We start from the raw sequence: 12,377 nt of genomic DNA, 5'->3' as shown, positions 1-12,377 counted from the left end.
AACCAGTAAATGTTTGGCATTTTTGCTTGAACAATGCTGTAATGATTCCATTGATACTTTTTGTCAATCAACTAATCCATTAATTGACATATCATTTGACTTCAAATCTAATTTCTGCAGTAAGGAAATCACGGAGAGAAGGATTCAAGACTTTTAAAGACTGAAACCCAAATGTTGCATCTGTTTATACAGTCATACAACGTTTATATAGTCGTACATATATTATATTGGTGTACCTTTTACTCTGCCTTGTGTACATAATGCCCTTAATGAAGTCTTTGTTTCTATTTTAGGACTGTTTGTGTGTGTGTGTGTGTGTGTGTGTGTGTGTGAGAGAGAGAGACAGAGAGAGAGACAGTTGTATGGGGCTCCTACAGTAATCCTTTGTGCTGTATCTTTGTTTCTATTTTTAGACAGCAAAGGGACAGTGATGTGGATGTGTGTGTGCGTGTGAGTATACAAGAGATGAGTCTGTGGGTCTTTGTATAACTACAATCCTGCTGTACATGTACAATATGCATACAGCAATGGTTTTTAACCTGGGTGTCCGGGACCTCCCAAGGGTCACGAGATAAATCTAAGGTGTCGCAAGATAATTAACAGGATAAGATTACATTAAAAAAAAAATCTGGTATAAATTATTTGTGTTTCTTTTTAGACTTGTTTTTATATTTGCATTTTTTTCTGAAAGGGAAAAATAATTGCGTGGTTGTCCTGCTCATAACCTGTACACATATGACCACCTGTGATAAGTGGGCAGAAATAGATTTTATTCTAAGGCGTCAAGCCAAAATGGTTGTGAAACCACTGGCATACAGCATGTGTTGGCCAGGATTGGGCACAGAAGCACACAAGAAATGAATGGAGTATAAATACTACTATGTGATATTATCCTGTTGCTGTCCACATCCTCATCATGCACCTGAAGGTATACTGTATGTATAGCTCCTATTTTTGAAGCCTGGGAGCTGGCTGGCTGGATTTATTACCGGCATCCACAGAAAACTGGCAAAACTGTAATAAACAAACCAGGGAGTTATACATCTCAGAATTTAAAAGAGGACATGTGTTATAGCATGTTGTGCAGTTAACTTATTATTTAATTATTTTAGCAGATTACCATTAGGTGAACCTCTAAGTAGCCGAGTGGTCCACAAAAAGTAGTGTAATTATGAATTAAAAGTCTTCAAGGATGTCAGAAACAAATGAAAAACTCAGGAAACAAGACAGAAAAGCTGAGACCAAACTATATATACTGGACTTTACATCTAACTGTACTTTTCTGTGTGTTTTGTGCAGCTGTAAACCTGACCTTCACAGACTCAGAGCAGGCCACATAACAAAAGTTGCAGTTGCAAGAGCAGCGCAGGTTAACTTTTTTTCTCAAAACCAGCTGCTATAAAATGATTAGGGTTCCCACACAGGGAGGACAGCACACTCAGTAATCCTCAAGGTCAATGGGAACACCTAAAGTGTTGCAGCGATGGCGGGAACCAACTGATTAGACAGACAGGATTAATCATGCTCTTATATACGCTTTCCCACATGCTAATGCTAATTTTCATGTTATGACAGCAACTGATGGACTGCAAATTAAAAGAAGCCACTTTGAGCAGAGTAATACTGTAATAGTATTGTTCGGATTAGATATTTTTGTTTTCAGTCAAGGGTTAAATGTGTACAACACTTTACCAGATTTACTTATTATTATCAATCCTTTCAAATCCCTTATTCAACCTATTTAGGTTTGACCCTCAATTGGCTTTCAACAAAAGTTGTAAATTGCTCAATATTTAAGAACTAAATCTCATAGATTGACATTCATATAACACGATACATGTAAGACTTTCCAGGCAGATTACTGATTTAGTATTTAGCTAAATGTCTACCTGAATGTTTTCTACATTGCTCTCTGTCAATAAGTAACTCATTAGTCTATTGCCTGAAAATTATTATTCTGATAAGTGATGAAGAAAAATGCCAAAAAAATCACTGCTTCCAGCTTCTCAAATGTGAATATTTGCCTTTTTTCTTTGTGTTCTCTGAAGTTGAACTAAATACCTTTTGGTTTTAGGCTGCTGGTCAGCAAAAAACAAGCAGTTTGAAAAACTTTGGAAATTATGATGAGCATTTTTTTATTATTTTCTGACATTTTATGGATCAAATGATTCATCGCTTAGCAGATGTCACAAGAAAATACAAAATCAACAGACATACAATACAGACAGAGTGAACAGTCTGTATTTTAGTGAGGAAATAAAAATACATTAAGAGATTTGTTTGGCTCTGAGCTTCTCAGTCACGGTTGAGTTGATAAATGGCATAGTTAACTAGTATTCATGGTTTGTTCACCCATCGTTTACACACGTGAGTGCAAATAATTGGACTCCTCATTTACGGCTCAAGTATATCCATCTGGATTAGGTTTCGAAATACTCCTTTTACTGTACATGTGTTCAGTCTATTTTCAGGATCTACGTCACTGTGGCTTAGAATGTGTGAAACGTATCATTTTGTTGAGTTTTTAATAAAATGCTGATGGTGACTGGATTTTGCAGACGAGTCTATTTATCATAGATGATCTAATAACAATGGAAATGATGCTCCAGCTGTTATTAGTCATAATGAGTAACAATATTACGCTAGTGTTAAACATAACAATGAGACAAAGTAAAGACTAAAGGATTCTATTAGTAACCAACACTAATGAATCTCATTCTTTTGCAATTTGGCCCAAAGCATGATATGGTTTCTTCTTAATTAGTCATTGACGTGCTGTAACTATGCCGCTCTCCATGGTGTCAGCTTTACAACCCTGATGATTTACATCCCAAGGTGATCTCAATCGTACCTGCAGGATATATGTTAATGTACCTCACATGAGTATCCCCTGCAGAACAGTGATACTGTGTGCGAGAATGGAAAAGAGGCTCTGAAAGACTTTCTGTTCTGTTTTGAGAAGTGGAAAAATTTGACTGTCACAGAAAAGATAACCCAACCCGACCTGATTGGGTTTTAATATATATAACATGAGAAGTAGAAGCAATACAGTGTGCAGTACAGTGTGTGGACTTTATTAGCTTCCACAGATCAGCAGCTGAACAAGCTACAATGCTACAATTTCATTTAGCAGATGCTTTTATCCAAAGTGACATACACATGAGAGTTAATATAACACATAAGCAAGGATCTAGTCAGGAGAGCACAATGCGAGTAGGTGCCATAAAGCTAAGTTCAGGTCCGATAGAGGCAATGCATAGACTGCATAGAAGCGGATAATAGTATTTTTGTGCAGTTTTTTTCTTTGGCTCCACGTGTACACGTGTTGTTGGAGTCAGATCATTTTTTATATCCGTTCAGTAGCCATATCATTTTTACTGTGGAGTGCAGACTGTGGAGTTTTCACAGCAGCAGAGGAAATGTCAGGGGTAGCTAAGAGTTCGTCTAGAGCCTGTGACCTCCATAGCTCTGTTAATGAACTCAAATCTCCTGGGCTTAAGCAGAACAAACACATACATTTATTTAAAAAACGAAGTAGCAGAGACAGTTATTCATCAATTTGCATAATTATTTGTTTTGAGACCAACTATGCCTGTTGTTGCTGATTAAAAATGTCACTTAGAGACACGAGGAGACGCAAGATTGAGAGTGTAATAGACTCTATTCTTTGTGCTGTGCTGGAACTGGGAGCACACGCCAAGCATCCACAGGGTTAAAAAAGTGGATGGGGCAAAGTAACAGCCTCAGGCAAGTTTCAGTAAAAGAAGTGGCCTTGCAAAACAAAGGCACTAACTGTTAGCACCACATCCTGACATCAAGTGATACACCATAAAGGAATAAATTCAGATTTTACATAAAACAACACAAATTTGAAAAGGCTCATTGTATTTTGCTAAGATTCCCTAACATGCATAACTAATTACTTTTCTTGTCTTTTAAAAGATGAGCTGGATGTGGATGTCCTCATACGAGCAGGCTTAGTCCTCTGGTGCAGCCAAGAAGGAAGCAGCTACAGTCCTTCTTAGTTTTATCTGTCTTAGTAAATTAAACACAGAAGTTTAAGTTTCTAGTTTTTAATTTGGACATCTTTATTAACTGTAAATGATGCTTGAGATGCTTGGATATCACCCTTATGAGGTATGTTTAAAATCAATATTATCTTTTTTTGGAGAGACTAAGAGATATTTTTTAAATTATACCTGGAAAATAACATGACATAGGATCAGACTAAAGTCTATTGTATGTTTTTATATTATCATTACATTAGAAATTCAGTCAAAAGACGGGAAGGTTTAAATATAGACTTCCAAATTTGAGCTGGAACACAGCAGCACTGCTCTATTTAAAATGTGTTGCAGCTTGACAAACACTGTCTCTGAAGTTTGTTTATATGCCTGCAGTAGCTTTTCTGGATCATTAAGGCTGCGTGGGTATCAATGATCCACAGAAATCAAATTAATCCATAACCGGGAAGTGATGGGTGTGCGTGTAATTTTTGTAACATAAAAAATGTGGACTAAGAATGTGGAAAAGCAGAAAATAAGTTGTGTTGAAGAGGAATATGCAGAAAATATTGAGTCTTGAAACTTTTTGAGATAACAACACTTGACAGCCTCACAGAAGTAAACATGCATACTGCATTGTAGGATTTGAACTCTGTGCCAAGTTTATTTTAACATTATAGTCAGTACTGTACTATACAAGGAACAGGTGAGACTTTGAGCTATATTTAAGGTTGTTTTAATCTAATAAAAGATAACTTTGTAACAGCACAGAGCTAAAAAAGCAAAGAATGTGACTTCAAGAATGATATAGGCTAGTGTGCAGTTTAAAGTCGCATTATTTGAAATGAAGTTTCTCATCTTGCATGATTTATTTCTAAACAAGCAACATCCGCTAATATTTTTTCCCAGGTATATTTCCTGCCACTGATATATGTGTTTTATTTTTTGTTCTTTTCTTCCGATTTCCCACTTTTCTACTCTGCTCTCTTGGCTTTTCTTCTCTTTCTCTTTCCACCAATAGGTCCAGACTCACCTGGAGAACCCAACCAAGTACCACATCCAGCGGTCTCAGCAGCAGCAGGTGAAACGCTACCTGGGAAAGCTTGGCTCTCAGGTGTTGAGCTTGCCCTGCCCCAACCAGTCCTCTGACCACGGGGGCATGCCGCCAGGGCCGGGCAACAGCGCCCCCAACAGCCCTATGGCCTTACTGACCCTGAACTCTAACTGCGAGAAAGAGGTGACTGCTTTCATTTCGACTTTCGCACAGAATACGCCTTTTTGTGATCTTTTACTCATTTAATTTTACTTATTCGTGTGTCGTTTATCTTTTACGTCCTCCCGCTTTAGATGGATGATGTCATTGATGACATTATTAGTCTGGAGTCCAGTTACAGTGATGATATCCTTGGCCTGATGGACCCAGGTCTTCAAATGGCTAACACGGTACGTGTGTGTGCGTCTGTATGTGTGAGTGTTAATGTCACTTCTTCCTCAACATTGAGCCTCAATCACTTCACGCTTTTAAAGGTCACCTTATAAGAGAGTTTAATTTTGAGTATTTCGGGGGAAAAACAACTTATGAACAACTTTCATATAAAGGCTACAGTCGTTTGAAAGTTAGCGCTCCTGTGCTATCTTGAACACCAACAATTACAAATTTAACAGTGACATCATGCTTATTTGCATATTATAACATTTATTTATGTCACCACCCTTCCCATCATGCTTATCCTGGGATGCTGATTAGCATTAGGGGGGGGGGGGGGGAGTGATCCTTGTCTAATGGCTTTGCTGTGTCCCCTCAGATCCCCGTCCCTGCTAACCTCATGGACATGTATGGTAATCAGGGTATGTCCCAGCAAGGTCTGCCCATCAGCAACTCCTGCCCTGCCAACCTGCCCAACATCAAAAGGGAATACTCAGGTAAAGAGCACAATCTGTCTAATTATCAAATGTTTGCTGTGAGCTGTGAAAATTAACCATACTTTCCATTTAGCTTCGGTAGTGCATGGAAAACATCAGCGCTCTAACAATACCTATGAAGTTCTACTCTCCAGGCCTTTGTGCAGCCCACAAAGTAGCATTTTATAATTAGTCCAGTTTTTGTAATCCTCCTTTGTGTGGGGATATAAAGAGAGCCAATAAGAGAACAAGTGTTGACCAACTGAACCTGATTAATGACATTACTGACATATTTTTTCAAATGTATTTGTATCTATTTTGTACATTTTGATATTGAAAGCAACATTATTTGTCACATAGTTTCACATTCCCCGGCCATCATGCATATGCTGGACAAGTCTGGATCCTGTGGCAAATTTGACAACTATCAAAGGCCTGAAGGGTTCCCTGTGGGTACGTGTGGTTATTTAGATTCAAAATGTAGAAGTTAGTTAGTTGCTACGTATGTGCTATGCATATTTGATACTTGCACTGTGTTGTTATGTTCAGTGATGAACACGAATCCTTTTTTTCAGAAGCTGAGGTAAGAGCAATGGCAAAGGAAAGACAGAAGAAGGATAACCATAATCTGAGTGAGTTTGAATTGCACAAAATTAAACTTAAACTGTGAAAAAAATGAAAAAAATAATCAAGAGATCAATTGTCAATGGTATTTTGTCAACTAGTTATGGATATCATTTATAATTTTCCTCCTCTGTTTTTGTTGTGTAGTTGAGAGAAGACGACGGTTTAACATCAACGATCGAATCAAGGAATTGGGAACTTTAATTCCAAAGTCCAATGACCCGTAAGTTACTTGTTTTATTATGTCATATTTAATTGTTACCATTTAATTGTTATGTCATATTTAATTGTTACCATAGACACCCACTCCAGCCATCAATGTGACGTGGAATGGGTGCCCTGTCTATGAAATATAGGCCTTTTTCACTGCAGACATGTTGACTTGTCATAGTAGGAAAAGCACAGGTGTTACTAAAGTGTTCCAGTAAAGCACAATAGCAGAACCCAGAAACCTGAGCAGCAAAATGGAATTCATCCATCATTAATTTTATTATATACAGCTGTGCTTTTCCTACTGTGACATGTCAAAACGTCTTCCATAAAAAAAAAAAAGGGCCATAGTTCAGGATTCTAATGGAAAAAAAGTTTATGGTGGAAGAAATTATTTCAGCAGCTTCAGTCTTTCACTACAGCTGCTCCCATCTGCTGAGACAGAGTATGTAGTCACTTTACTTACCAACAGTTCCCTTTCTGAATGCAACAATCATGGGAAAGTTGTTGGTTCAGACACAAAAAAACATGCTAAAAAAGTGTTGAAGGATAGGTTTACATACATCAAGTCTGTCTTAAAATAGTACCCACATGCCCATGAACATTACTGGTAACTGCAATTGTTTAAGTCAAGTCAATTTTATTTTTATAGCCCAATATCAGAAATCACAAATCTGCCTCAATTAGACCCTCAATTTGGATAAGGAAAAACTCCCCCAAAAAGCCCCTTTAATTGGAAAAAATGGAAGAAACCTCAGGAAGAGCAACAGAGGAGGGAAACCTCTTCCAGGACGGACAGATATGCATAGATCAGATAAAAAAAATTACAGAAATACAGCATGTAAAAACACAATGACAAAAGTATAGATGGACTGATAACATATAATGAATCTGATCAGGATCTGATGTTCCTCCTGTTCATTCTGGCTGTAAAGAGATTCTTCCCGAATAGATGGGGGACAAAATTCAAAGTCCTCTATTTTGTGCAAAAATCTATTCCCAAAGTTCATCTGAAGCTAATATGAGGCTTCAGCCGTCCGGGTTAGACAAATCAAGTCAGTATCTTCCAAAGTTACAGCCTTTTTAGTACAAATCCCCTCTTTGTGTAACCATCTTTTTATGGCAGCTAATCAAGGCAACACTGTCTGTGGAGACACAAAGAGGCGATTTTGTACTAAAAAGTCTGTAACTTTGGAAGATACCAAGTTGACTTGACTTACTGAGACTGCTGAAGCCATATTGGCTTTAGCTGAACTGTAGAATTAATTTTTACACAAAACAAGGATGGTGGATTTTTGACACTATTCTCTCACTTTGGTGTTGCTCTTCAGTATGCAGAGGAGGGATTGTCACAGTGATCAAGAGCTCTTTTAACATGCATATGGGCTTGTGAGTGTTGTTCTAAGACAGACATGAAATGTGAACCTTTCCTTAAACAATGGGCCTACAGATGTGTCAGTTGTATATTGAGTATATTAATCATTTTCAGTACATGTATTGACACTCTAAAAGCACCACTTAAAGTCTACTCGTTTCCCTTCCTCTGCCCTTTGACCTTGCCTGTGGTTCTGGGAAGATCCCATCAGCCCCTTTTGTTTCGTCTTTCCACCCGTGGTTGTTTTGCTTAACCCCAGCTGGGTGCTCCACCCACACATACCTATATACACACAAGACAGCCTTTCACAAACAGACCTGCCTTTCAGTTGTTATCATTATGGACAACACATGTTTTTTTTAGGATTATACATTTTCAATATCAGTATTAAAGCCTCACTTTAAAACTGAATTAATCAATGCAATCAGACAAAAAAACATCTCAGTGTCTGCACTTAAGACTTCTGACCAATTCAAACTAAAAAAAACTATAACTTCCTCTCAGCATAACTTGAATCCTTTGAATCCGTCTAGACTCAAGTCCAGCAAAGATCGATTTTACTCCTGCAAAACATCAACTGCAGTCTTCAATTCTTCAGGGAGCTCAGGGTCATCCTTATGACTACTTGTGACCCCGGTGACCTCCCCCTGCATAAATTTCCAATTTAGCATTCGCTTCTACAAAGAACTCAGACTCCTGACTTCAGGTCACCTCTGTGACCTCTGGCACAGCTCTGGTCCTTGTTCCTCTCCATTATCCTCTTCTGCCTCTTGTTTTTCTAATTGAACAGGCCTAAATGTCAGTGTTCAGTTATAGCAACTCAACATTGTCAGTGATGTCTACGTTAAAGTCCTTTTTTAATCTAATAAAAACCCATTATATTATATTAACTTCAGATTGCCTAACATTAAAACTGTAGAATTTAAGAAAAATGTCTCCTCTGTGATTTTCAGGGACATGCGCTGGAACAAAGGCACCATCCTCAAAGCGTCAGTGGACTACATCAGAAAGCTGCAGCGGGAACAACAGAGGGCCAAGGAGCTGGAGAGTCGTCAGAAGAAGCTTGAACATGCCAATCGACATCTGATGTTGAGGATACAGGTAAATAAACTTTCATGAATTTGGAAGGTAAAGTCACAGAGGCAAAGAACTGAATCATAACCGAACTATTTGCATGTATTATCAGTTACATTAAAAGGAAAACTACAGTATGTGTTGTGTGTACGAAAGGAAAGGAGAAGGGATTATCAATGGAGGATTTTTAACTCCCTGAAATAAAGAGTGTCTCCACTAACATTAAGAAGACATTATTACACTTTTATGAAGTACATAAAGCTCCAGGGAAAACGAACAGAGGCACCAATTCACACAACAAATGCCGCACATGTAAGGAGGGAGCCGACTGTTTAGACCATTATCTTGTAACTAATGGATCACAAGACAAGAGGCGTCAGGATCTGTGTGAGCCAGCTCAGCGTACATTGACTGATTGATTACATTTGCTTTACAGTAATTAATCACAGCAGTACATCACAAAATCAGGGGGAAAAATAAAACCTTTTACAAGTTGGAAAAGTCAAGGCTGTCAGTCACAGTCAAGCAAAAATGTCCCCTTCACTGTCCACCTCCGCTAACCAATTTCTCGGGGGAAACCGTGGATTAGTATGCTGTACCTTGCTCCATGAAAGGACATTCTTCACTTGCTTTCTGGCAGGTGAAACAGTACAGTGAAGTCATCCTGACACCAGAGAAGAAGATTGTGATCACTGACTGAATCTTTCTCTCTGTCGATTGCAGGAATTAGAGATGCAGGCTCGGGCTCACGGGCTGGCGATCACATCTTCAGCGCTCTGCTCTGCTGATCTCGGGTCCCGAAACATCAAGCAGGAGCCCTCTCTGGAGGACTGTCACCAGGACCTGTACACACTCCACCCCCATCACCAACACCACCCCGCCTGCACCCCAGAACCACCTGGCACCCTGGAGCTAAACGAAGGCCACTCTAATTTCTCCGAGGGCCACTACAGCGTTCACACCAAGCCGGGCTCCAAACTCAACGACATCCTCATGGAAGACACCTTATCACCGGTGAGAGGAGGGGACCCTTTGCTCTCGTCTGTCTCCCCAGACGCCTCAAAGGACAGCAGTCGCAAGAGCAGTGTAAGCATGGATGAGAATGAGCAGGGCTGTTAGCACCCCCTACTGGAAGACCCCTCACCTGCATCTTCAACCCCTCCATCCTGCTGCAAGAGTTCCTGTCAGTAGCTAACACACTCCCAGCTGCTGGAGAGGCTTCTTTCTGTTCATGTTTGTCATGTGTTTTTTTTCTCCCCCCCTACCTGTGTTTACATGTACTGAATCTTTTCCATTCATGTATTTTTTTTTTTTTTTTTTGTTAGTTTTTTTTGTGATATCTTTGTCTTTTCAAGCCCTCAACCTTGATTTCAAGGACTGATTTTAAAGTATGTTTGCTTTAATCAATACTTTGATGACAATGAGTTACAAAAATAGAAGTTTTTATATTTAAAAGAATATGCATTTATCTTTGGATAGAGGCTAGATTATGTTTATTTCTATTGATTCCAAAGAATCTAGGGAAATTATAAATCATGGTCAGAAATGTAGATATTTTGTGGTGAGATGAACACTGCTTTTTAAATCACTAGCAATAATAGAAGAAAACAAATCTATTTATTACTATAGTGCTTTACACTCCTTGTGTCTTAGATTGAACTTGAATGTGCCAATGCCTTATTAAGATGTGTATACATCGATGTTGTATTGCTATGCACATGTTCTGGCTGTTAGCTAAGTCTTTGCCAGTCTTCCAGTTGAAATTTCCTTCTTGACAAATATTAATCATTTGTAGATTTGAACTTATTTATGTATCTATGTAAACAGGACTTTATGTATACATTCCCCTAAGAAATTAATTTATAAAAAGGCATTTAAACGAGCCTGAGATAATAAATCAAAGCACATTTAAAAAAAAAAAAACCTGAAACTAAAATGTCTCCTTCAAGATAATTAAAATTAGCAAAATCATCATTGATAATGGCAAATTTTTGTCTTTTATTCAGTGTGATAATGAGCAAGAGGCAGCACAACAATCCAGTAATAAGAAAGGTCGAGTTTCACCGCAGTGATGCATCCTTTAACCATCCAGCAGTGTGTACTAGATATATTAACAATACATTCCTCACTGCCAAAACCACTGAAATATTTAAATTTAATTACAAATAAACAAACCGCAAAGATACTCTTTTTTTTTTTCAAAGTCTCAAAACTAGTTGAATCTTAGCTCAAATCAAAAGTAAAACAGCTATAGTGGTCCTGACACGCGCACAAGAAGCTGATTTCACTCGATAGATCTGAATATTGTTACACAATTCTATAAATCTTTGTTATGTGATTGATGCAAGAAAGATGAATCAATTCAGTTATTATTGTATTCTTGTCTATAGTGATCAGAACTGGTAGAACTGCTTCTATTGCAGCACACACAGTGTGTAATAATACTTGTGTCAACTCAAGAGCTCAGTTTTTATTATTGTCCATCCATTTCCTAAATTATTGCATTTTTTTTTTACACCACTGTGGTGACATTTCACATTCAGGATGTTTTTTTTTTTTCCATTATGTGAACATTTATATTGTCAAGGAGTATAAGGAGACTGCTTTGGGATTTTGTATGAAATGCATGACATTGTCAAAACACTGGAATGACCTCTGTAAATCGAAACGTGGTTTGTTCGCCTTTTTTTATCTAAGCATTAACTAACTATTGTATTTGGCTTTTCAAATGCATACACAATATTGTATGAGATTGTAGATTCTTTATGGTGTACGGTTGTTGTATATTTGAGCAGTTCGTTTTCGACAGTTGTAGCACATTGCGTAAATATGCCTTTGTTAATAACTACCTGCCATACATTGAGAGCCCTGTTACAGCACAGTCTCCATTTTGTTAAACTATGCAATGGTTGAAGTTGTGCCTGTAGAGCAGCATCATGTCTTGACAATGTGATCTCCTTATGAATTAGTATCAAAGTGATTATCTTTTTAATTGATTTAAGTGCCTTACAGTCGTTTCTGTTACCCTGGTGTTGTAAGAGGAGTTGTAGATAGTGATGCAGCATTTTGTTAATGTTTGTACTGGTGTTTGGTGCTTCATGGAATAACTTAAGAGTGCCAAAATACCTTAGAAAGCAATAGGAAAGGCTATTTTGTCAGTATGAGATAACACAAGCCTCTCAGACTCA

At 38.1% G+C, this 12,377-nt stretch overlaps 1 protein-coding gene across 11 annotated transcripts in view; it reads left to right on the top strand.

The window, feature by feature from the left end:
* The window catches only part of mitfb (melanocyte inducing transcription factor b), a 31,340-nt gene extending 20,242 nt beyond the window's left edge, over nt 1-11,098 (top strand). For 5 of the 11 annotated variants that reach the window (XM_044351524.1, XM_044351525.1, XM_044351520.1 and 2 more), the window contains exons 3-10: nt 5,026-5,241; nt 5,352-5,447; nt 5,810-5,927; nt 6,267-6,359; nt 6,482-6,538; nt 6,678-6,753; nt 9,069-9,216; nt 9,913-11,098. In XM_044351524.1, coding sequence (XP_044207459.1) covers nt 5,026-5,241; nt 5,352-5,447; nt 5,810-5,927; nt 6,267-6,359; nt 6,482-6,538; nt 6,678-6,753; nt 9,069-9,216; nt 9,913-10,308 — 1,200 coding nt within the window. In that variant the 3' untranslated portion in view covers nt 10,309-11,098. The remainder of the gene's footprint in view (nt 1-5,025; nt 5,242-5,351; nt 5,448-5,809; nt 5,928-6,266; nt 6,360-6,481; nt 6,539-6,677; nt 6,754-9,068; nt 9,217-9,912) is intronic. The other 6 variants (XM_044351530.1, XM_044351526.1, XM_044351531.1 and 3 more) reach the window with 3 other exon arrangements.
* Nucleotides 11,099-12,377: the final 1,279 nt, after the last annotated feature.

The sequence above is a fragment of the Thunnus albacares genome, chromosome 5, assembly GCF_914725855.1.
Source record: "Thunnus albacares chromosome 5, fThuAlb1.1, whole genome shotgun sequence".
In the NCBI taxonomy this organism is placed as follows: Eukaryota; Metazoa; Chordata; class Actinopteri; order Scombriformes; family Scombridae; genus Thunnus; species Thunnus albacares.
This window is presented reverse-complemented; position numbering and strand designations above follow the sequence as displayed.